The sequence below is a fragment of the Protopterus annectens genome, chromosome 3.part0, assembly GCF_019279795.1.
Source record: "Protopterus annectens isolate FY-2018-M chromosome 3.part0, PAN1.0, whole genome shotgun sequence".
NCBI lineage: Eukaryota > Metazoa > Chordata > Ceratodontiformes > Protopteridae > Protopterus > Protopterus annectens.
Genome location: NC_056731.1, coordinates 825337393 through 825363360, shown reverse-complemented (window position 1 = coordinate 825363360; position 25968 = coordinate 825337393). Strand labels below are relative to the sequence as shown.

Sequence of the window (25968 nt, the reverse complement as noted above, 5' to 3'; positions counted from 1 at the left end):
GACTCTTGCCCACAGCCTTCACAGTGAACTGTCGTATGACTTAATGTAGCTTTGGCTATACTGATGCCATGGTGGGGGGAGTAGGATCAAGTGTGTGCTTATACAGGGTACTGGGACTGTAGCCTTGCTACATTTTGGAGGAACTTGGACAGGCCATCCTGGCTGCTTCTACTAAGGGAGATCCTCCTCAGCCAGCCCTGTCAGGACCTGGTTGAAGACCCCCACAAGATAAAGCAGGCCTTCACTACTCCATAAATCCTGAAGACCCTTTGCTCCCACCCTTGTTTTCTTTCTTTTTCTTCTTCTGATAGACGCTGCTGCTATAGAATCCCAGGAGGACCCTTAAGTATCAGACTGTTCTGCTCTCCGTGGGTAGTGCCCACCAAATTGCCTAAGAGAGTAACACCTCAAGTTTAGTAACAGCAGTCCTCCATGTTATCTAGGGCTGCCAGTAGGCAGATGGGGGAGAGGATAGATCTTTGAAGTTACCTCAGGTTATCGGACCATCAGGAAAGCGCAATAGATTCTTGATATGATCAAGGATGACCAGGCCATAGTGGTGTTAGGTCTTTCACACTGAAAAGGCTTCACTTGTAATACAAGCCATATTCATAGAGGTGTGTGGATAGGCCTAAATATATTCCTCAAAAAGGGGCTGTAAAGACAACTTTTCTTTTGGATTGAGGTTATGAGTTCTAGCATCTTAACTCCAGAATGGGTTGGAGGGCTTCCTTCCATCCTGGAACTCAGCAGTTTCAACCAGAGTTCCTGTGTGGTATTGCTGAACATTAGGGACACCTGTGGCTGCAGGTACTGTGATGTTGTCATTTGACATAATGGACATCTTTTGGAATGTCACTCTTTGGGGTCTGCACAGGAGATTGATTTATTTTGCTTTGGGTGGGCTGCAGTTTCTTTACTGAGTGATGCTGTTTGTTCTTTCCTCTACTTTAGTATTTATCAAGAGGTTGTCCATTATGGTGAAAGCCTTACAACAGAAAGCACTCCATGTGCTTCCCAGAGTAACTGTGTTTGCGTTCTTCAGCCCCAGCATATGCTACGCAACTAAGTGTGTGTGTGTGTGTGTGTGTGTGTGTGTGTGTGTGTGTGTGTGTGTGTGTGTGTGTGTGTGTGTGTCCTAAAGTGATGATGACTTCCTGGTGACCTCATAAAGACAATGTCTAGCATTCTACCTAGACTGAAAGCTATAACTGTTACAATTTCTGAATGTTGTTGTAAACCTGAAAAAGTCCTGTCTGAACCACTCTTGTAAGACTTGCTTTCATCAACATGATATGTCACATTATCTAGTGTTTCTCATTCCTCCCCATGGAACGGGTCCAGGAGGTCAGATCTTTGGGATCCTTTTTGAGGGTGTAGTGGAGGGTACTAACCCAGACCCTCCTGTGCCATTTGGGTGTAATGGGAGGGAGGTACAAGCCTTACACTGGATTTTGCATACCTGAATGGAAGTCTTGCAGCAGACTGTTGAGGAGTCAGTGAGTGCACTGTCTAGGTCATCTTTTTGCATCAGACCGTTGTCTCTGAACACTGGAATGATAGACAATCCAGATAAATCCTCACCAGTCTCAAGGGCGGTCTTCCCCATCTGCAGCCAAACCTGCCACTGGTCCTGAGAATAAATGCTTCATTGTTGAGACAGCCTGTCTGCGTTTATCCATTACTCCAAGGAAGTCATCCCCTGGGTACGGACAGCTGTGTAGTAATATGACTGTAAAAGATCATCCAAACAAAACCATAAAATCCTAAGATTTCGCATATTTTTAAATTCACCCAAAGTGAGCTTCAGCAGTCTAAGAAAAGCTTCTCTGCTCTGACACACTAATATTGGGAATCCCTCATAGCTGACATAAAATCCGTAACATCCTTTTAGGAATTCAGAAAGAAACTCAATAAATTCCTCTTCACCAAAGTAACTTGTGAATGCTTCCGTAACCAAGGTATCATTTGAAATCCTCATCATACCCACTATTCCTAGAGTCCATAGTCTCCCCATACCAGCATATCTCGGTGGTTAATACCCCCAGGTAGTACAACAAAAATGTTTCTTCTGCTTTGAGCTATACCTCCTTAGTCACCTTGACTCATTTCTATCTTCCATCTTACTTTAGAGCACTCAGTCTTTCTTCAGCCTTCCCCTGTTCTATTCAGCCCTCTCCCTTCTTCTCCCCATACTTCTGCATTTTGCTTCTAGTCTCTTCTACAACCTTCTTCTCTCATTTTCCGTTGTACTCTTTTGAACACTGTAGGTGTTGTAAATATCTAGTGATTAACCACCATTTTATAATAATACTCCATAAACTTTCAAATGTATCCAGTGTTTGCAGACAACCTACATATGTTATTTTATATTATGTGACCCTGTTGCTGCCTGCCTTTACGGTAATCCAGGCTTCTCCTGGAAATGGTCCATATGAATCAGCATTCTATCCCTGTTAATTAACTAGGTTACTAAGTAATTAATTAATAAATAAATAAGCAAACAGACTTTATCGTTTTAGCTTTTAAGATAAGCTTACATAGCTGAAATATGTTCACTTTTTATCCTGAAGTGATTTATGGTATGTTGATTGTGACTAACAGAGACACGTTTGGATGTGTGAATGGTATTGCATTTTCTTAGTAAATACATCTGAGATATGTTTGTAATGTTTTGGGACAGTGAAGGGGTAAATTCTTTACATGGACAGATCAGCTTATTTATACTTTTTCAGAAAGTCCTGGGTATCTCTTGAATTTTGTTGCTTCTTACTGAAGTTTCCTGTTTTGTTCTTCAACTGATGTTTACATACATTTCTACAGCTGATGTTTACATACATTTGTAGGTTGTCTGTAGTCTGTGAGAATTGTTGAGATTTATAGATATTTTTTAACTTCTCAGTATACATGCTTTGGAAGCATAAGTTACTCTGAAGTGTTTTACAGGTATAAATGTATCAAGTGTAGAACAGATTGTAATCACAAAGTAAGTTAAACCATTATCAAGTGTTCGAATAAGGTCTAAGATACGTCATATGTTGCCTAGGTTGGGCTGATTTATGTAGTTGGTTCAGGTGTTTCATGCTTCTGATGCTGAGGTACCAATGTTTGCGTTTGGTTTTACCTTGTGTACAGACAGTAAAAAGTAGCATTATGTTCAGTAATTGCACCCATTGGTAGACCAATTAAGCTGATTCTCTCTATTTGTAATGATAATATCCAGTGTATTATACCCTTCCTATCTATTTTCTTGTCTAGTCAGGTAGCTGAGGATAATGACTGGTTAAAACCATGTAAGTGGTTATTAAAGAGCTTGGCCAAGATGAGACTGTAATCTCCAGAACAAATTATTTTTGAATTTATATGACTAACCCTCCCATGACAGCGTCTGAGAGGATTCTAATAAGTTACTTTGGTAATTCTGTCCAATTTACAAGATTTGTGTTTTCTGCCTTAGGGAATGTTAATTATTATAATACCCCAGCCTTCACTGAAGGGCACCAATTCAGTTCTATGCGTTTTTGTCTGTCAAAGTCAGATAGATTTATCTCTTTGCTACTAATTTGAATGTTTAGCCAAATTTTCTTGATAACAACTATAGATCAGTGTGCGTGTGTATATACCTTTAAGAACCTTTCCAAGGGCTTGCACAAGTGTATAAATACTGAACGTGCGCAATCCAGTGCACTTGTATTTGACAGTAACGTTGCTGAGAACTGGAGAATGTTTGAGCAAGAGTATGACATTTTCATACAGGAAGATTTTCTGATAAAGATGACCGCACAAAGGCATTTATTCTACTTAATTTTGCTGGGTCTGAAGCTATTGAAAGGGGACGTTCATTTGTGTATACACCTGCTATCCATCCAGGAGAGGGGGAAAACGTCATATTGTTGTACAGGCTGAGTCAAGGAAGGACCCATAGTGCTTAAAATGTAAATTTAAAGAAATGTGCAACCCCCAGACAAATGTTACTATGGAAAGGCACTTATTTTATACAAGGGGTCAAAAGCATGATGAAACTTTTGCGGCATATATACCTGATTTGAGAAACAAGGCTAAAACGTGCAGATTTAGTGAATTAAAGGATGAGTTGATAAAGGACAGACTTGTGTGTGATATTAAAGATGATGCTGTGGGAAATATTTTGCCTTGTGACAGTGATTTAACTTGGAAAAAGGCCATTGAGATTTGTCAGATATATGAGCTCACAGAAAAGCAAACAAATATGCTTACAAATGAGAACAGCTCTTGAAGGCATAGTAATAAAGCTCACGTTGATGGTATGCAGCACGTTATTAAGAGAAACAGGTCCGAGTACATGGCGGCAACTGTAACCATTGCAGTACTCACTGGTAACCCCCAGAGCTTTCCAGCAAATTCCAGAGTTAGCACAGTCTCACTGAAGCATAAGAGTAAGTCAGCAAACTCAAAGCATGGGCCCCAACCTAGTTTCATTTCCAATTGTCGTAATTGTGGTGGCAGTCATGAATCTAAAAGGGAGAAATGTTTAGCTTTTGGTCACCAATACTACAAATGCAATAAATTGAATCATTTGAAAAGGTTTTGTAAATCAAAAGGCCTACATTCTTTTATTAAAAGGGAACATTTTAAGAAACTAGTTGATCAATTAGAGAGCTGCAACTCTACTCTTATGTGGATGGTGTGTCAGTGCTTCATGAAACAGTCAATACAGTAGATTTAAGGGCAAAGAATGAAGTATTTTGTACTGTTTGGATAAATGGCAAACCCATAGAGCTCAAAGTTGTCACAGGTTCCAAGTGCAGTGTTATGTCAGAAGAAACATTTGCTAGAGTGTGTTATGGTGAAAGACTTAATTTGGCAAGGTGTGCAAAGCTTGTTGCTTATGGAGGTGAAGAAATTCAAACTGAGGGCTCAGTAGTGCTTTCATGTTACTCTGCTGGAAGAAGCTGCGACTTGTTATTTCATGTGGTCAAGAGGCATGTCCAGTCATTATTAGGCTCAGGGACAGTTTGAAAATTGACTGCTTTCATTTAACAAGTCCATCATGTTAGCTTAAAAGACCACTAGTCTAATTTCAACCAGTACATTTTTCCATCTATGCTGATCATTGGGCAAAGTTCCAGTTGTATACTCTATGAAGTTAGACCCAGAGGTCAGTTCAGTTAGCAGGCCAGCACGTATAGTTCCAATAGTCATGCAGGACAGAGTCAGAGCTGAGCTAGATAAAATGGTGCAACAAGGTGTAATTTGTCCGATTGCAACTCCAACTGTATATCCCATGGCAGTAGCTCGTAAGAAAAGCTCAGATGACATCAGAATATGTATTTATCCACAAGATCTGAACAAAGCATTAAAAACACCCCATCATCCAATGCACACAGTTGAAGAAGTTGCAGCCTTGATGCCAAATGCCACTGTTTTTTTTCTGTCTTAGATGCAAAGAGTTCATTTTGGCAAATTCAGCTTGACAAGAAATCATCATTGCTCACTACAGTCAGTATTCCTTTTGGAAGGTACAGATTTTTGAGAATGTTATTTGGGATAAATTATGCAAGTGAAGTTTTTCAATGTGCAATGGAGCAACTTTTTTCTGGGCATCCTTGTGCTGTTATAATAAGTTGGTAGGAGGTCAAGGTGAAGCTGAGCATGACAGAAACCTCAGAAAAGTTTAAGAAAGGGCACGTCAAGTCAATCTTAAGCTTAATCCACAGAAATGCAAATTCAGGTTACAAGAAGTTACTTATGTTGGTTATTTATTTATTAGTTTGGGTCTACGACCAGACCTTTTAAAGCAAACAGCCATTCTCGAGATGCCAGCTTCAGACAATGTTCAAGCCCTGCAACATTTTCTTGCCATGGTTAACTACCTAGGCAAGTTCATACAAGACTTGAGCCAACTTTTACCACCGCTCAGAGAGCTGACACGTAAAGATGTATCCTGGTCTTGGTTAGAGCAAAACCAAAGACCATTTGATGTCATGAAACAGAGACTTGCTAGTCTATTAACTCTCAGATATCCTGATATTTACAAACCAGTTACTCTTTCATGTGATGCTTCAAAATTTGGTCTTGGTGAAGTCATTCTATAAGAGGATCAACCTGTTGCCTATGCATCGAGAACTCTTACCCAAACTGAGATACAGTATGCCCAGATTGAGAAAGAGCTTTTGGCAATTGTGTTTGCATGTTCGAAGTTCCATGATTGTGTTTATGGTAGACCTATCCAGATCAAAACAGACCACCAACCTCTAGTCGCTGTCTTGAGAAAGCCTATGCATTCAGCTGCAGCTTGACTGCAATGCATAATGCTGAGATTGCAAAAGTATGATTTCAGTCTTGTCTACAAGAAAGTTAAACTTCTTTATTTTGCTGATGCATTATCCAGATTGCCCAGAAACACCACAGAACAGCACGAGAATGAGAACCTTGATTTTGAAGTTATGGAAGTCAGAAATTTTTCTTTTACACATCTTGATGAGTTGAGAGATCACACAGCCACAGATCCAATTTTACAGAGTCTTAACTACTTTATCAATCAAGGTTGGCCATCAAAACAGTATAGTTTATCTTAAGAAGTGCAACCTTATTTCCCATACATAGATAAGATTTTGTTTGACAAAGGTGTCATTATGAAAGATCCTAAAGTAATTGTTCCAAAGTCCTTGCAACAAGAGTACATTACTATCTTGCATTGTGGTCACCCAGGAACTGACTCTACCAAAAGAGGGGACTAGTATTTTGGCCTTCTGTGTCGCAAGACATTGAGAGAGCACTATTGTCTTGTTCCATATGTAATAGTACAAAGCCACATAAACAGAAAGAACCACTTCAGCTAAACCAGATTCCTGAACTACCTTGGTTGAGAAGTAGCCTCTGACATTTTTGAGTGGAATGGTCAACATTATTTGGTGTTAGTAGACTCTTACTTGAATTGGTTCGAGATTGACCTACTTCCTAATCTAGCATCCAGTACTGTCATTACTAAGATGAAGCGTCATTTTACAGTACATGGTAGTCTGCACAAAGTTATTTCTGACAATGGCACACAGTTTACAAGCCAACTGTTCAAAAGATTTGCTGACGCATGGGGCTTTACTCATGTTACAAGTAGTCCTGAGTACTCGCAGTCAAATGGCTTGCGAGAACGTGCAGTTCAAAGTGCAAAACAATTACTAGAGAAGTCAAAATGAGATAATAGTGATGCTTTCCTGATATAAACATCTTGGTTCGCCTGCTCCGAGACACCTCTCGAGACAAATCAGAACCACATTACCAATCAGTTGTCAATTGTTGGTTCCATGTGTCAAGAACAACAGGTCAGTGAAAGCCACCAAACCAGAACATTACCAATCAGTAGTCAATTGTTGGTTCCATGTGTCAAGAACAACAGGTCAGTGAAAGCCAATCTGTTGAAGCATTTAACCCAGAAGTCCTAGTACAATAAAACCAGCAAACCGCTCAGTCCATTACGAGAAGTGGTAAGGATGCAAACTTCCAAAAGTTATGATCGGTTTGGTGACGTGAAGAGTATTTGCCCAGAGACGAGATCATACTTTGTGGAATCACAAAGAGCAGAGTTTAGGTGGAATCGGAAATATTTGAGACCAGGGTCTGAGCCTCTACCACAGCACATAGCCTGTGAGAAAGATTCTTTATCTCAGAGTGAGTTGGCCGGTGTTCCAATTCTAGAGGAAGTTTCAGAGGACATTCCTGTTCCTGTGACTAATCCAGAAGGCTCTAATACGAGTTGTGCACTGAAGACTGTCCCTGTTGCTAAATTTAGTCCAGATTGTTATGTTATGAGATATGATCACATCTCTAAACCCTGTAACAGATATGAAGCAACTTGGGCATGAACATTGTGTTTTGTTTCTGGGCATATCTGACTCTAATATTGTTTTTACAAAGGCAGAGTATGTAGCTCAGTATGTGTGTATATACCTTTAAGAAGCCATCCAAGGGCTTGCACTACTGTATAAATACTGAGCATGCGCAAGCTAGACTGCCATTTTGTAGTAAGCCGTTGAGATTTAAGCATGTATGTATATAAGGTCTGCCTGTTAACTAGTTTGTTTGTATTTTATGATGCTGCTATCCATCCTGATGTGTCTCTAAAGCATCTAAACGAAATACCCTGCCTGCTTGTCGTCTGTGTTAGAGAGAGAGAGAGAGAGAGACGAGTGACAACATCTATGGATCATATTGATTTGCAAAGACTTCCAGGTTCTTTATATATATATATATATATATATATATATATATATATATATATATTTTTTTTTTTTTTTTCTTTCTTACAGATATTGTGCATTAATATGTGTGCATTTAAGACCCTATATGCAGGAGCAATGAGAGGTCTTTTGAGAGGTCAGAGCACTCTCATGGTATATGGCACTAGACAATTATGCTGTCTAAGACTTTACAAGGAAATGGCTGCTTCCACTGCTTGCTTCCCAAATTGTCTCCATTGTAAATATTTGTGTCATGGATTCTAAGACTTTGGTTAACAGCTTTACTGAGCACTTTTGCTTACAGCATTACTTCAGGAGTAAGGTTTCCTTTGGTACTTTCAAGCTTTGAGATGCAACTTTAAGAGCTTCATTCTTGGTTGTACTCCAGCTCCTGGCAGTTTTATTGCTTGAGGTTTTCTCAGGTGTAGATGTGCTGAGGGTGGGTGCATTATATTAGATATATTAGATGCCCACTTACTGTAGCAGTTGCTATGGACAGAACTTTTTTTGTGGGTGATAAGTATCCTAGCTCTGTCTTCTCTGTTCAACTGGTTCCATAATACATCTATTTTCTTGATTTCCAGGAAGTTTACTTCTTCATCGTCTAGGGGAGAAATGGAGTATTCAGTGGACTCTTCTTTAAACTGTGAGGACCGTAACTCCAGTCCTCCGAACAGTGATAATGAATGCAAGAAAAGGGGGATCTACAGCAAGTCTGAAGTTGCAGGACATCAATATCTTCCCCTCACCCAGTGATCTTGGAATTTATATAGCTACTTTCACACACCTACATCTGTAGGGGGGGGGGGGTAGAGAGAGATGTGGTGACAGTGTGGAGAAATCCTTTAATGACGTTACAGTGAGTTATGAAGATTCACTGTAATTTTATCCAAATCACAGTTTATTTTTGTAGATGAGGAACTTGCAATTGCTGGGTTCATGGGATAAGTATGCTATTGTGGCATACACTAGTGATGCATGCTCCAAATTGTGACACTTCAGAGAAAAATAACCGGTCTGAGATTATAGGATATAGACAGCATTATGTATTCTGACATAAGTGGTTGGTAACTTCTTCAAACTAAAGGTACTGTAAGAGGACAGAGGAGCAAACTCAAGTAATGTGTTGAGGTAGCATTGTGTTTTTACATGTAGCTAGTTGCATTATTATTTCAAAGCTGGTGCAAATAGCAATACTGAAATTTTGTTTCACAGCATTATCTTTGCTACAGTTTAGAGCTGGAACAATATAATTTTAAGAGAAAGCAGAATGGTTATATATTTGTGTGTTTTAATCATTTTCTTACCTTGCTGTGAAAGCTCCAGCTATACTTAACATTTCTAAGATTTTCCTTTTTGTTCTTGCCTTTCCAGGATGGCTCTTACTTGGCGGAATTCCTACTGGAAAAGGGCTATCAGGTGAGTGATTAAATGACTGAATGAATGCACACTGATGGAATCATTGGCACATAACTGCCTTCATTTTCTTCTGCTGCTGTTCTTTTTTGTTATACATTCTAGTAAAAACTAGGTAACCGATAAGTTCTCTATAGAAGAACTTGCATCACAGTTAATAGCCATGCAAAGTCATTGTGATGTTTGTCATGCAGTCCCTGCTTTTGAATTCCCTCAGCAGTACTGCATATGCACTTGTAAACACAAAGTCCCCTTGGGCAAATAAATAGCAGCCTGTGCAGTCCAGAAGCTGAAAATAATTAGAGAATGTCTCATTGAAGTCATTTCTGATTTAGAAATTGCACAAAGTAAGGAAAACATATTAACCTTTGGCACGATCCACTGTACAAACTGCATTAGATTTTATCCCTGGCATTCTGGTTGTCTTATGGAAAGTTTAACTTATGAAACCTTCTTTGTGTATTTTTCATGGTAGTATTATTTTATTCTTCCTTTTTAAGTCACATGGTTAAACTTGCAGAACTCTAAAATTCCATACTCTTACGGGAATAGTACAGAGGATTCTATTGATGGATAAAGCAAACATAAACATTAAAATGATAAGCTATGTTGGATTTGCCTTAGTTCCTTTACGTTGATTGTCATTAATTTTACTTTGGTCTTGCACTTTATTTTTATGTAAGAAATCAAGGTTAAATCATTTTAAATGTCGAAAAAGGTCACATAGTAGAGTCTTGTTCTATGTAGAGCTGGCAAGAGTTGTCCTCTGATAGGCAGGAAAGCAGCAAGATTTTCCATTTGAAGCCACTAATTAGTGAGACTGAGTATGTATACTGTCGTAGCAAAATTGAGACAGATTCTTTGTTCATCTTTAGCGTAGCCAGCTTAATGCTGCAGAGACTAACTGTGATGCAGCCGTGCAGAAGTGTTTTATTTAATACTGCCCCTGAAGAGTGCTAGTGGAAACACTCTGCAGCTTGCAGTGTGAGACATTACATTGCGTAGAGCAGAAAACAGTCTCTTATTGTTTCGACACAGATATGACTTGTGCTATGACCTCTCTCTCTGGGGGTACATTTCTTCATTCCAACATTGTGCAGATCTTCCTCTGTGATTTGTTGTTGCAGCTACATTATGTACATTTCAGTAATCCACTTCATCTACTGTCCTCTGTTACGCAAAATTATTTTGCATAATTCTCATATAAACTTGTCTTTTTTTATTGTATACTTATTTTTTTGTGTACAGTTGCACCTGGGCTGAACCTAAAAATAGTCCATTTGGGTCAGAGTTGCACCTCAGTTAAAAAATATATACAAGTAAAAAAGGAGTGCGTGTATTAAATTGTAGCATAACCTTTGAATCAGATACATGCAGATAATATGTTGGTTTCAAAGGCATTTTTGCTTTTACAGAAGGACATGTTTGAAGACTTAATCACAGTTGGAAGTTATATCAGGAATACTAACCTCAGTCATGTTTTCACATAAAGTTAGACTGGTGATGGGACTGACTACGTTGATACAAAAGCATAAGATCATTGTATTTTGTCAGTAGAAAATTATGGTGTTTGGAATCTGATGTACTGCGATGAGTCTGAGGATGAAGCAAATGTTGGGACTGAAGAAAGGTGTTGCAACAAAATAAGTGTATTTGATGGTTTACTAGCCTTGTTGGTTATGGCTTTCTCTTGTGTCCTAAATGCATCCCACTTAGTTTTTTAATGGAAGCTTGGAATATTTGCAGTGTGCAGTTAACTGTCTCTAGTCTTTGTGTTACAGCAGTGTTTTCTTTTGTATGCAGTCTTTAGATATTGATTCCAGTATGAATGCTACCAGACAGTTAGATACCCCCAAAAGGAAAGAGAACAAATAAGAACATGGAAATGAGGGGACCGGTAGTAAGTCTTATGCTAAAGCATGCAAAGGCATATCTGCTTTCTTTTCTACTACCTCTTAGTTAGGCGAATGTTTCTATAAGATAATGGTCACCATATTCGACTGTTGTTGATGAGAGAATGGGTTAGCATTTACTTAAAATTGTTCTTTCAGTGGTGTTGAATAAAAGCTAGTCATGTTTTCTGTGTATAGCAACAGTAGCTTATGAGGTCTCTATACTGTGCCCACCAAACAATCCTCTCCCTGTCCTTGGTCACTAATCCATGTAAATTGTATCCAAGGCAAGAACACCACCTCTGTGGTGCATTTCTGTAATTCTTTATTTGCACATATACAGTGTGAAGGTGGTCTCCACAAATAAATAAATATATACATACATACACGCATGTATAAGTAACTTACAAGAAGGCTATTTCCATTTAGGGAGTCGTCTACTGGTCACCTTTAAGTCCGCCATTTATTAGATACCACAGTCATGGGTGTTCGGTGACCTCAAAGCAAGGTGTGTCCATAGAGGACAACTGAATATGTGGAGCTAACTTAAATGGGGTGGATGTATGTCTTGTTGGGTAAGTTTTCAGCATAAAGTATATGGTCATATAAATAACTAATCATATACAAATTCACATATAAGCAGTTATCTTGCTTTCAGCTGTTACAGGCAAAGGCATCATATTTCTTTCTCCCACTTATTACCGTTGCACTAATGACAACATGCATGACTGACTGAACAAATGCAAGAAGCATTGCCTGGAGTATTTCACTTCATCTTTTTCCAAAATTAATACAAAGACAGCAGTGCCCCACCCCCTACAATCCAGTAACCACAGTGACACTAGAGACAGAAGATATGTTTGAGTGGCCAAATGCAAAAGATATGCCCAAGTGCAATATACTTAATTTAGTTTACAAGCACTCACAGTGGCAGAAACATCTATGGTAACCACAGCTGCACTGCCAATAGCATTATATTTCAGCTTGTATCCAACAATATCACTTAAAGGCTGCACACAGTGGGCGAAATTGTTCCATCCTACAATAAACCACAGCAGCACTTAGTACAGGAGACATATCTGACTTACCAAATATACCCCCCATGGTAATGCATTTTCTTTTTATTGTATCCCCTTTCAGGGGTGTCCTGGGAGTACTTTGTGGTTACATGACTTAGTGTTGCACAGTAGGCAAATGGAGGTGGAAGGAAACAAACCCCATACCCTTAGCTACATGTATCTGCTCATTAGCAGCTCAGAGCCTTAATCCTCTGCACTAACAGCTTAGCTTCAACAGTAATACCTACAGTGCTGCAACAGTAAGCTCTCATCTCGTAACAAACAGACTTGCATTGAAGAAAGAGGACGTCTTGACTGACCAAACTGAAAAAATACTTCTCATAATAATGTGTTTCACACTATTTCCAGTTGTGATGCAGAAAGGTAGCAATCCCCATCCACAAACCAGAAACACAGAGGAGATTGCAGGCCTGTCTGACAGAGCATATGCCAGAAGTTGTTTTGCAATTTATTTCAGATTTTCGAAACTCTCCCTACAACTCACCTTGTAAGTGAGTGGTTCACATATTTGTTTTGATTTTATTCTTATCCTGAATGTTTCAGTGAGCCTTGCTTTCAATTTGTATAACCTTCTAAATTCTACCATGTATAACATTGTGTGCAGAGGTACCCCATGCTATCTGAAAAATTATTAATGTCTAATTTTTGCGCTTGTGAGGTTTGGTTTTGTAATTTTCTTATTGTAAGATATGTACACAGAATGTGCATTGGCAATGCTGGATGCTCAATTTAGAGCTTCAGAATCCTTGAGTTCACTTATGTGCTTTTTTTCTGACACGTACACTCATATCTTTTACATATCTCTTGTACTTATTCTTCTGGAACTCATAAACCACCTGGTTCTGTTTTATAACAAATTTATTGTTCTTGTTTTCCTTGTCTAAGAAGAAGAGATTACTCACCTTTCAGCAATCGCCTTATTAAACCAAAGACCTGATCTTTGTATCTTAATATGCGTCACCGTGTTAACTCTGGTAATGACACCATTTACCCTGTTCTACCACGTGCTGTAGTACAGTATATAACAAAGTATGTTTTAATTTTAACTTGATTCACTTATCCCATCAAGTAGTGAGGTACAGTCATGCCATCAAGTAGTGAGGTACAGTCATGCCATCACAAATCCATCAGTTTAAGCAGCTTATGACTGTTGAGCATGCATTTAATGCTAAATGACAACATAATTGCATTATTGCAGGCAGATATACTAGACTGCCTGGAGAGTCGAGCATTAGGATGAGAAGTGCAGTAGTTGGACATAGCTGATCTTGTTTTTCTTTCTCCATGTTTGTGTATGTACTCTATACATGTAACTCTTTTTTCAATAGTGAATATGATCACTGGAGACCAAGGGAATAAAACCCAGGACTACAGGAAAGATGTTATTACTGGAAAATGGTTTTCTCTTAAAGTTATGATTGGGAAATGCAGTACTCAGAAAATGCTTAAGATGACAAGTACTTTGGTCAGACAGTTGAGGAGTAGGAATGTTGATTTTGGAGACAGCTTGAGATGTGATCATAACACAAAGGCATATATTGTGTTGGAGAGTACAGTAAGCAGAGCTTGACTTAGGGAATCTTGGAATGATAGAGCTGTATTCAGGCACAGTATGGAAGTGAGTATATCAAGCTGGCACAGTGTAGTATGCTGAATGAGTAGCTGGATATAGCTTGGAATGGCTAGTGTAATACTCCACCACAGTTATTTGGATGTTGGAGCCCTGAGTCATTTTACAGACTGCCTCTGTCCATAATGGACATGGGCAGCACTCCGGGAGCGAATTTACAGTTATTCTTCCACTTATCCAAATTCTTTTTGAAGAGAATGATAAATAGGCTTTGTTTTACGAAGATGGCAAGTTTATTCCATAAATGAGGTAGCCTTTAGGATACAAATCTGTCTCTCCAGCAAATTCGATTAGAGTCACTAATAACATTCAGGTCTGTAAATGCTTAACGCTTGCATAATTTTTCTTGCAAATATGTAGCATTTCCATCAGGGTTGGATCAGAGGATGCTTTGTAGATCACACATAAATCCCCTCTGAATAAATGATGAGACTGAGTAAAGGGATAGGGCCTTAGTCGGTCTGCATAAGATCTTATACTTTGCATTTTTTTTTAGTGAGAAACCTCTGGGGCTGCTCCAGTTGGTGTAAGAGCCTGATTAGGTGCATGTAGATGGGATCATTGTACTACATTACTGGAATTTAAAAAAACAGTTATGCAGATGGTGGTTTATCAGGAGGGATTTCCGTTTTGGGTAGAGGATTTTAATGCTGTGGCTTCAAAAGCTGTGAAATGAGGATTCTGATAAGAAGTTATTTCAGAAGTGTGGCAGACATGATGGGATTGTAGAGTATTTTATGTAGGAGGGAGTTTGGAAGTTGTAATAATACATTTTATTCAAAAGCATAAAACAGATAATCCAGGGAGCATCAGATTACTATATCTGGAGAGGAGGGGTACTTGGTAAATGGGGTGCAAGCATTTCTGTAGCTGTATTAGATCATGCCCCATTTTCTATGACATTGACTTTGCATAAAAGAGTAAAGCATTAATATAGGCAATTTATTGACTCTTTGCAATTTGTTGTATTTCCAGAAATGGTGAGTGAAGATAATACCCGACAAGAGAAGTAACACAGCAGGCTGGTGGCTGAGAGGATTAATAACATGGGATAAATGCAGAGAATTGTGAAAAGAAAGTTTGATAGTGTGTGCAATAAGGAAAGCAGTTTGGTGCATTTTCTCTGGAAGAATTGGTTAATTATGATGCAAGCCTAGCACACTAAGAAATCTTTGGCCTGAAAGAAGAGATATAAGGGAGAGATGGCAGTAGATAATCTGTTGGAGACAGAGAGAGAGGAAATGGACTTCAAGAGGAGGGCTGTGCAGAAGTTCTTAATGGGAAATTTGCCCAGAGTACAGAGAGTATTGTCCTTGATGGTTAGGTGGACAAAAGTAGAGATGTGGACATCTCGGGTATAAAATATAGTCAAACGTCAGATAGAATAGGACTTAAGGTACTAGCAGTTTTTTAGAAGAATTTCAGCCAGCTTTCTGAGGAAGACAGGTAGTGGAGAGGAAAAGGTGTTATTGGAGGAGATTCTTAGGGAAACAGACTGATGTTCTTCATGTTTCACTGTTGCAGTCATCACATTTAGGTTATCTGCTTGCAGGTAACCCTCAGTCGGCCTGATTATCAAAGTCTTGAGTCCTGCTTTGGTTGCTGTCTCATCTTCCATGACGTCAGGTAGTCAGAGGTATAAAGCATGTAGCCGACGCCATTACATCAGTCTTTCTTGCTGTGCGGTGCCCAAAGCAGAAGCAGTTCGCAAGTGCCGAACGGCCGACTCCTGAAATATTCGTTTTCAAGTTTCAGATCCAAAGTCTTCAACTAAGCTGAGTACCCCATTGGGGATCCTTTTTCTTGCTCTAAACTGATGTCAATAAAAGTTAACAATTGTATTTCTTGTGGAAAGCAAATACCTCATAAAGATTTTAATTTGTACTGCATTCCTTGCCTATGCCCAGACCACGATGTACCTCGCTGTCGGTTTTGTGCCTTATTCAACTTCCGTACTATTCATCGTTGGTTCATTTTCGCATCTAAATATTCTGGTACTTGGTTCAATTATCCAGAAATGGCTTCGGTAAGCCACCCGACTACCGACTTTCTGAAAAAATGCAAAGATAAAGACCGAGACAGACCGCATAGGTCCAAAGCTGCAGACGACGCTTCTCCTAAGCTAGTCGCCAGTTCGCCGGTACTCAGTGAGGCGCTTTCGCCACCCCTGATACCCGCTACTTCAGATTCGCAGGCCTCTACTGAGACCCATTCAGAGTCCGGTATGCCGTGAGATGCTTCTTCAACTGTGGAACCTGCGGATGTCTCTACCTTAGATGGGTCTGGAGCCGCTGTGCAGGCCCCGGCTTCTGAGGGTGTATTCAGGCCTACTGACTTGCATATTAAACCGGCACCATCTTCTTCTTCAAGGGCTAAAACTCGATCATTGCATAGAAAACTGATGCCCAGACCCCATGGTCAGGCCCCAATGCCTAAAAAACAAGTGATAAGAATAGCTGAAGACCTTGTTACTCTAATCAGGGGAAGCCACCCTTCTCCCTCTTAGAGACCTAGGACTGATTTTCCTTCTGATTCTTCTGAGCAGGAGTCTGAAATTTCTGTTTTCTCTGATGACCAGGAGTTGCCCTTATCTACCTATGAGGATTCTGATGCAGAGGACTCCATTCCCTCTGCTTCCCCTCCAGAGGATCTCTCTTTTGGTGAAACCTTGCATACTCTTAGAGAGCATTTACACTGGGAAAGCCAGGATTACTCTGACTCCAAAAAGAGGCTTAGGGAATTCATACTCCTACCTCAACACAGGCCTTTAGCCATCCCTCCTGTACTAGACATTGTAGATGATACCTTCTTGGAATCTAGCCTGGCTCCTGACTCTTTATCACCTGCTCCTAGAAAACCTGACAGGTGTTATAGGGTACCTGACCTTCACAAGTTCATTTTTAAAAATCCTACTGCGGATCCTGAGACCATTTCGCTGGGACCCAAGGGTATTAAGGCTACTACTGCCAAAAACCCTACCCCTCTGATAGAGATTCCAGGGCCCTGGATAAATGAGGTAAGAAGGTATACACTTCTGCAACTTTGGCCATTAGGGCCTTAAACTGCCAGTTTTATATGTTAAAGTATCAGCAACATATTATTGGATTGCTTAAACAGAAAGTGATTTTGATTCCCGACTGTGCTGGAAATAAATAATTACAGGATTTAATGCATGCTGCTGAACAAGTTGGAAAACATACTTTGCAGTGTGGTTTTGATTCATTAGAGGCATCTTGCAGAGCTGCTGTCACTGGATCTGTACTTAGAAAGCATGCCTGGCTTATGGAGCAATCTTTGCCAGATCAGGTTAAAGCTAAATTACTAGATGCTCCCTTAAACCAAGACCACCTGTTTGGCAACAAAGCAGAAGTACTTAAGATGGAGGAAAAAGCTAAATCTATGCAAACTGTTAAAGATTTCCTGCAAGTACAGCCTCCCAGATATAGTAGGCATTGGCCTTCTAAGAATTGGTCTTTTCCTGTCTCTTCCAGGCCTTCTCAGTCCAAACTCAGAACCAGCAGAACACACAGGCTTCAGTCCCAAGGTACTCACAGGCCTAAGCAGTGGGGGGCCGCCACTTCCAAAACTGGGAGTAGTAAGACACCCCCTTGTGACTTAACTTTAAACCTTCCAAGCCCTGCTCAACTGACTGTTCCTTTACGGGGAAAGATTGCCCTGCATGCAAAAAATTGGGAACTCATTACCCAAGACAAATGGGTTTTAATTAGTTTCCCAAGGATACAGATTTCACTTCCACTCCTTACAAAGCCCAAAAGGTTGGCCGGACCTACCCTCAAATCAGTGGGCAGAGGCTCAAAGACAAGTTCTCTCTCTTTTAGGCATCAGGGCTATTCAACCTGTCCCAGAAGAAGATTGGGGGAAAGGTTTCTACTCAAGACTTTTCCTGGTACCCAGAAAAGACAATTCCTGGCATCCTATTCTGGACCTGTCTATCCTAAATATCTTTTTGGAAATCCCAAAATTCAAAATGCTAACTCTTCATCAGCTGCTTCCCATGCTAGGCAAAAATGCCTGGTTGGCAACACTGGATTTAAAGGAAGCCTACCTGCACATCCCAATAAGGGAATCTTGCAGAAGATACCTATGCTTCCGAGTTGGTTTCATGTTCTCTGCACTGCCCTTTGGCTTATCTACTGCGCCCAGTGTATTCACAAAGTGCCTAGCTCCAGTCATTGCATTTTGCAGACTAAGAAATATTCAGATATACCCATACCTGGACGATTGTCTAATTCAGGCAGAAAGCCAGGACATACTAATAAATCATCTGGCATTTGTAAAGAAATTACTAACTTCTCTGGGGTACACCATAAACAAAAAGGAATTGCATCTAGTACCCTGCCAACAAATTGTATTCCTGGGAGCAAGCTTGAATATACAAATTTCCAGATGGCCTACCTCACGCCAGAGAAAAAGTTCATTTGACAGCCTACTTCAAACTACTGGCCACAAAGACCCAGCTATCTGCAAGCCCCGGGGTTCATGGCCTCTTGCATACTACTGATTCCATATGCAAGGCTGCATATGAGGAAATTACAATGGTTTCTAAAAAGCCTATGGTGTCAACATTCTCAAGACCTAGAATCAATGATTCCTATCATACCTTGTCTAAAGATAGAGTTCCTTTGGTGGGCAGAGGCCTGCCACCAAAACAAGGGACTGCCATTCACTCTATCCCCTGCCGCCCAAACCCTAACAACAGACACATCAGACTATGCATGGGGGGCTCACTTGGCAGGGCAGTGCATTCAGGGCAAATGGAACCCAAATCAAATGCACCTACATATCAATCAAAAAGAATTGTTAGCTGTACAGAATGCTCTGACAGCCTTCAAGGAACACATTCTTCCAGGACAATTATTGATAAAGATGGGCAAAACCACTGTTATGCGTAACATAAACAAGCAGGGAGGAACCCACTCATACCCTCTCTGCAGATTAGCCATGGCTCTGTGGAACACAGCCTTAAGCTACCAAGTGCATCTACAAGCTCAGTTCCTGCCAGGCAAGCTAAATACACTGGCACACGACCTAAGCAGAAATCTCATGGACCCACACGAGTGGAGAGTGGAACCAAAGATATTTAACATGTTTAGATACAAATGAGGGAACCCAGAGATAGATCTGTTTGCCTCCCCTCAGAACTACCAGTTGGACAAATTCTGCACAAGGACTCCCCACAAACAAGCTTGGAAAGTGGATGCCCTGTCTTTCACTTGGAAAACCTATCAGTTTATGCCTTTCTCTCTCTGCCTCTCCTCTCCAAAGTGCTACTAAAGATCAAACAGGACAAACCAAGGATAATACTGATTGCACCAGACTGGCCACGCCAACACTGGTACCCACTCTTGCGCAGTGTGACACTGCTGGAACCATGGCACCTGCCGCAGACCCCTGCCCTGCTGTCCCAGCAGGAGGGCCAGATTCTGCACACACAGCTTCAAACTCTGACCCTTGCAGCCTAGCTAATTGCCTGATCTCTCCAATGTTCTTCGTGTTTCACTGTTGCAGTCATTACATTTGGGTAATCTGCTGGCAGGTTTGCCCCCAGTCAGCCTGAATAACAAAGTCTTGGGTCCTGCGTCGATTGCTGTCTCTTCTTCCATGACATCAGGTCGTGAGGGGTAAAAAACATGCAGCCAATGCCATTTTATTCAGTCTTTCTTGCCGCATGGGGCCCGAAGCAGAAGCAGTTCGCAAGTGCCGGTCGGCTGACTTCTGAAATTTTCGCATTCGAGTTTCAGAACCGAAGTCTTCAACTAAAGCTAAGTACCCCGTTGGGGAAACTTTTTCTTGCTCCTTACCGATGTCAGTAAAAGTTAATAATTGCATTACTTGTGGGAAGCAAATACCTCATAAGGATTTTCATTTGTACTGTATTCCTTGCCTAGGCCCAGATCATAACGTCCCTTGCTGTCGGTTTTGTGCTAGATTTAACCAACACACACTGTTAAGCATCGGTATATTTTTGCTTCAAAATATTTTGGATCCAGATTTAATTATCCTGAAATGTCATAGGTTAGCAATCTGAATACCGGAGTTCACAAAAAACGCAAAGAAAAAGACAGCGACAGCCCGTCAAGTTCCAAAACTGATGACAAAGCTTCTCCTAAGGCAGTCGCCGGTTCATCGGTACTCAGTGAGGCGGTTTCGCAGCCCCTGATACCCGCTACTTTTGAGTCGCAGGCCTCTACCAAGACCCACGTGGAGTCCGGTATGCCGCGAGATTCTCGGAGTATTGAACCCGTGGATGTCTCTCCCTTGGATGGGTCCAGAGCCGCTGAGTAGGCACCAGCTTCTGAGGGTGTTTTCAGGCCTCAACATTTTTATATAAAACCGACGTCAGCTTCAAAAACAAGATCAAAAACATCTTCTAAGTCTAAAAAAATGATGCATGAGCCATGTGCTCAGGCCGCTATATCTAAAAAACAGATGATCAAAATGGCTAGGGATTTAATTACCTTGATCAGGGGTTCCCAACTCTCCCTGCTAAGTGGCCTAGGCAAGACACTGATTATGAATTTTCAGATCAGGTTTCCATTTCTTCTGATTCCTCTTTTGATCAGGAATTTTCTGTACCACCCTATGAGGATTCAGATGCAGAAGAATCCATCCCATCTGCATCTCCTACTGAGGGTTATTCTTTTGGAGAAACCTTGCATACTTTAAGGGAACATTTTCATTGGGAGAGTCAGGATTTCTCAGAGTCAAAAAAGAGGCTTAGGGATTTCCTTCTTCCTCCTCAGCATAGGCCTTTGGCTATACCTCCTGTTTTGGACATTGTTGATGATGTGTTTTTGGAATCAAGCATGGCTCCTGATTCCCTCTGGCTCCTAGTAAGCCAGACAGATATTACAGTGTTCCTGACTCCCACAAATTTCTATTCAAAAATCCTGCTGCTGATCCTGAAACCATCTCACAGGGTCCCAAAGGTGTAAAGGCCTCTACAGCCAAAAATCCTACTCCCTCAGATAGAGATTCCAGGGCGCTGGATAGATGGGGAAAGAAGGTTTATACGTCTGCAACCTTGGCAATTAGGGCCTTAACCTAACAGTTTCATATGCTTAAATATCAACAGCATGTTATGGGCTTATTGAAATAGAAAACTATGTTGATTTCTGATTGGGTGGAAAATAAAGAATTACAGGAATTGTTGCATGCACCAGAACAAGTTGGAAAGCATATTTTGCAATGTGGTTTTGATTCCTTGGAGGCCTCCTGCAGGGCCGCAGTTACTGGATCTGTGATTAGAAGGCATGCCTGGCTCAAGGAGCAAAATCTGCCTGATCATTGTTAAAGCTAAATTGTTGGATGCCCCTTTACAGCATGATACTCTGGTAATAAAGCAGAAGAGGTTTTAAAGAAAATGGAAAACAAAGCTAAATCTATGCAAACTGTAAAATACTTCTTACAAGTGCAGCCACCCAGATTCAGTAGGCACTGGCCTACTAAAAATTGGTCCTTCCTGTGTCCAATAGAGCCTCTCAAGGCAAATCCAGCCGCTCAAAAGGCTCTAGATACCAATCACAGGGTTCTTACACGTCAAAGCAATGGGATGCCTCCACCTCCAAATCTGGAGGAAACAAAGCACAACCCTACAGTAAGCAGTTTCAATGACTTCCCTCTACCATCACCAAGCACTTATCTTTTGGCAGCCCCCTTGGGGGGAAAATTAGCACTTCATGCTCAAAATTGGCAATTAATTATACAGGATAAGTGGGTATTAAACATAGTATCCCAGGGGTACAGATTTCATTTCCATACTTTGCCAATTCCAAACGGTTGGCCAGATCTGCCACAAAATCAATGGGCAGAGGCTCAGAAACAAGTTATGTCCCTCTTGGATATGGAGGCTATTTAACCAGTACCAGAACAGGAAAAAGGACAAGATTTTTATTCAAGACTGTTCTGGTACCCAGAAAAGACAATGCCTTGCATCCAATACTGGACTCATCGATTTTGAACACATTCCTGGACATTCCAAAATTCAAAATGCTGACTTTACAACAGCTACTGCCTATGCTGGGCAGGAACGCTTGGTTAGTGACTCTAGACTTAAAAGAGGCATACCTGCATATCCCAATAAGGGAATCGTGCAGAAGATACCTCCACTTCAAAGCAGGTTTTATGCATTACCAATTCTCTACACTGCCCTTTGGCTTATCTACTGTGCCCAGGCTCTTTACAAAGTGCCTGGCACCAGTAATTGCATTTTGCAGACAAAGAAGCATACAGATTTATCCTTACCTAGACAACCGTCTCATTCAAGCAGAGAACAAGGACATTCTTCTTCAACATCTGGCGTTTATAAAAAGGCTTCTAAAATGCCTAGGGTGTGCAATAAACTAAAAGAAATCACATCTAGTACCCTCTCAAAAAATTACATTCCTGGGTGCAAGCTTGAATACAGCTGCCCAGATGGCTTACCTTACGCTAGACAAACAAAGGCAACTGACTATATACTTCAAACAGATGGCAACAAGAACCCAGTTATCTGCAAGACAAATTTTGCAGGCTTTGGGGTTCATGGCATCCTGCATTCTACTAATTCCATATGCAAGACTGCATATGAGGAAACTTCAATGGTACCTAAAAAGTTTATGGAGTCAGCATTGTCACAGTCTGGAAACAATGATTCCTCTCATTCCCTGCCTACAACAGGAGTTTCTTTGGTGGGCAGAGACATGTCACCAAAACAAGGGACTGTCATTCACTCTACCCCCTACCACCCAAACCCTAACTGCAGATGCATCAGACTATGCTTGGGGGGGGTCCACCTGGCGGGAAGACGCATTCAGGGCATATGGAGCCCAAAACAAATGCATCTGCAAATCAACCAGAAAGAGATGCTAGCTGTTCAGAATGCCCTGACAGCTTTCAAGGACTTACTTCGTCCAGGACAACTACTGATAAAGATGGACAACACCACAGTTATGTGGTACATAAACAAGCAGGGGGGTACACATTCCTACCCCCTTTGCAGACTAGCCATGGCATTGTGGAACACAGCCTTGACTTACCAAGTACATCTTCAAGCTCAATTCCTGCCAGGAAAATAAAATACTCTGGCAGACGACCTAAGCAGAAATCTTATGGACCCGCACGAGTGGAAACTGGATCCACAAATCTTCAGCATGGTAACACAGAAATGGGGGAGCCCAGACATAGATCTATTTACCTCTCCCCAAAACTATCAACTGGACAAATTCTGCACAAGGATGTATCACAGGCAAGCATGGAAAGTGGATGCCCTATCCTTCAGTTGGAAAGACCTATCAGTCTATGCCTTTCCCCTCTGCCTCTTCTCTCCAAGGTCTTACTAAAGGTCAGACAGGAAAAAACAAAAATTATCCTAATTACTCTGGACTGACCTTGCCAGCACTGGTACCCAATTCTAAGGAATATGTCTCAACTCCCTCCTTGGTACTTGCCTCGAATACCTCATCTACTGTGTCAGCAGAACAATCAAATTCTGCACACTCAGCTCCAAACTCTGAACCTTGCAGCATGGCTGATCATGTAACTATTCAAACAACACCTCTCAGTAAATCTGTGATGGATGTCATTTTGGAAGCCTGAAGGCCTAGTACTAGAAAATCTTATGCTGATAAATGGAAGAGATTCTGTGCTTGAAACCAAGCACAAGGAACGGACACAGCAAAACCAAATATCCCTCAGATTTTACAATACGTGACTGAGATGCTTGACAAGGGCCTATCTTTTTCTTCAATTAAAATCCATGCCTCTGCCATCTCGGCTCATTACAACACGGAGCCTCCCATCTTTTCTCATCCTCTGCTAAAACAGTATCTTAGAGGGGCCAAAAGTATCTTAGAGGGGCCAAAATTTTAAGACCTTCCTAAAGATCACCAACTCCTGCATGGGACCTCAATTTTGTGCTGGAAAAACTCACCTTGCCTCCTTTTGAACCAGCAGCTACTGCAGATATAAAGTTTTTATCTTGGAAAACAGCTTTCCTTTTGGCAATCACTTCAGCAAGAAGGGTTTCAGAACTACAGGCTCTCATGGCTGTGGAGCCTTTTATTACATTTTATCTGGACAGGGTTTCCCTCAGGACCAATCCTTCCTTTATGCCTAAGGTGTGGTATCCAGTGTGCCTCTTAACCAAACTATTCACCTGCCAACATTTTACCCAAATCCACAGAACAAGGGGGAGCAGATTCTGCATTCATTGGACGTACACAGACAACTAAGATTCTACTTAAACAGGTCCAAATCTCTAAGAAAGTCTGAGCAACTACTGGTGGCATTTGCTTCAGGATCAGAGGGGAAGGCTATATCAAAGCAGACTATTTCTAAGTGGATAAGCCACTGCATTTGTTTCTGCTACTTGCATCATGGTAAACCTATGCCCAAGGGAATCTGGTCACATTCCACCAGGGCTGTCTCTTCCTCAGCAGCCTTTCTCAGAGGAGTTCCAACCAAAGACATTCTAGAAGCTGCTACTTGGAGCTCTGTTCATACCTTCACAAAGCATTATCATTTGCCTCTCTTCTCTAAATCCAGGGCAGGCTTTGCCACTGCAGTTCTGCATGGCCTTATAGCCACTCCTAATGCTATTTAGTTCCATCCTCCCATCCATAGCTTTGGGATTCTACCCAAATGTAATGACTGCAACAGTGAAACGCAAAGAACATAGTACAGTTGTGTACACTTACCATAAATGTAGATGTTCAAGTGTATTCACTCTTGCAGTCCTGGTTACCCTCCCTCCAGCCCCCGACTTCTACTGACTATACCTCTATTCTTGTTTACTATGCTTAAAGCTTTCTGGTGTATTTCCTTTTTGTTGGAGATGTAACCTTATATATAATTGCTTGGGGGCACCTGACATCTGGGGCAAGAAAAACTGATGTAATGGCGTTGGCTGCATGCTTTGTACCCCTGTCTACCTAACGTCAAGGAAGATGAGACGGCAACTGACGCAGGACCCAAGACTTTGATAATCAGGCCAACTGAGGGCTACCTGCAAGCAGATAATCCAAATGTGATGACTGCAACAGTGAATACACTCGAACATCTACATTTACGGTAAGTGTATACAACTGTACTTTCTCTGCTCACCCTGTTGCAGGCTGATACCTTGGTGGTGCCAGTAATATAGGAAGACCTAGAGACTGTCACGGGGAAGTTTCCCATGAGTAAAACTCAGGACCAGAGGGAATTATGTTAGAGTTGTATGATTTGGCAGGAGAGTAGATGAAACAGAAAGTGAACAATAAGTGAGGCCCCAAGTCAATAAGAGGTCCCTCACTTCTAGAAAGGAGCTTTTATTTTTACTGTCTTAAAGAAGGAAAGAATCTCCTCAGGGGTAGATTCATATAGACGCATCTCGAACCTTAATTAGGAGTACAAAATATTGATGGCATTGCTGGCATCCAGGCTGAACCAGCTATGGTTAAATAAATTCACAGGAATCATTGCAGGGTTGCCCAACTTGACAGACATTTGAAAATGCAATGAAGATGTTAATAAAAATGCAAAAGTTTCAAGCACGAGAAAATTTTGTCAGGATTCATTTCTCCACAGATGAAGAATTCACTGAATCACCGTCTAAATATCTAAAGTGGAAGAACTGATGATGGAGGGGGCAGGTATCTGTGGTATTAACAATAAATGGCTGATGGTTTCAAAAACAAAGTAAAAGATTGAGGTGAGGGCAGTGGCTGTCATCTACGCAGGAATTGATCTGAAGT

General features: G+C 41.0%; 1 protein-coding gene across 1 annotated transcript in view; it reads left to right on the top strand.

Annotated features, from left to right (window-relative positions):
• GMDS (GDP-mannose 4,6-dehydratase) overlaps positions 1-25968 on the top strand; it is a 2292844-nt gene that overhangs the window by 367751 nt on the left and 1899125 nt on the right. The window contains exon 2 of the mRNA XM_044065162.1: positions 9591-9635. Within this exon, the coding sequence (XP_043921097.1) occupies positions 9591-9635 (45 nt within the window). The remainder of the gene's footprint in view (positions 1-9590; positions 9636-25968) is intronic.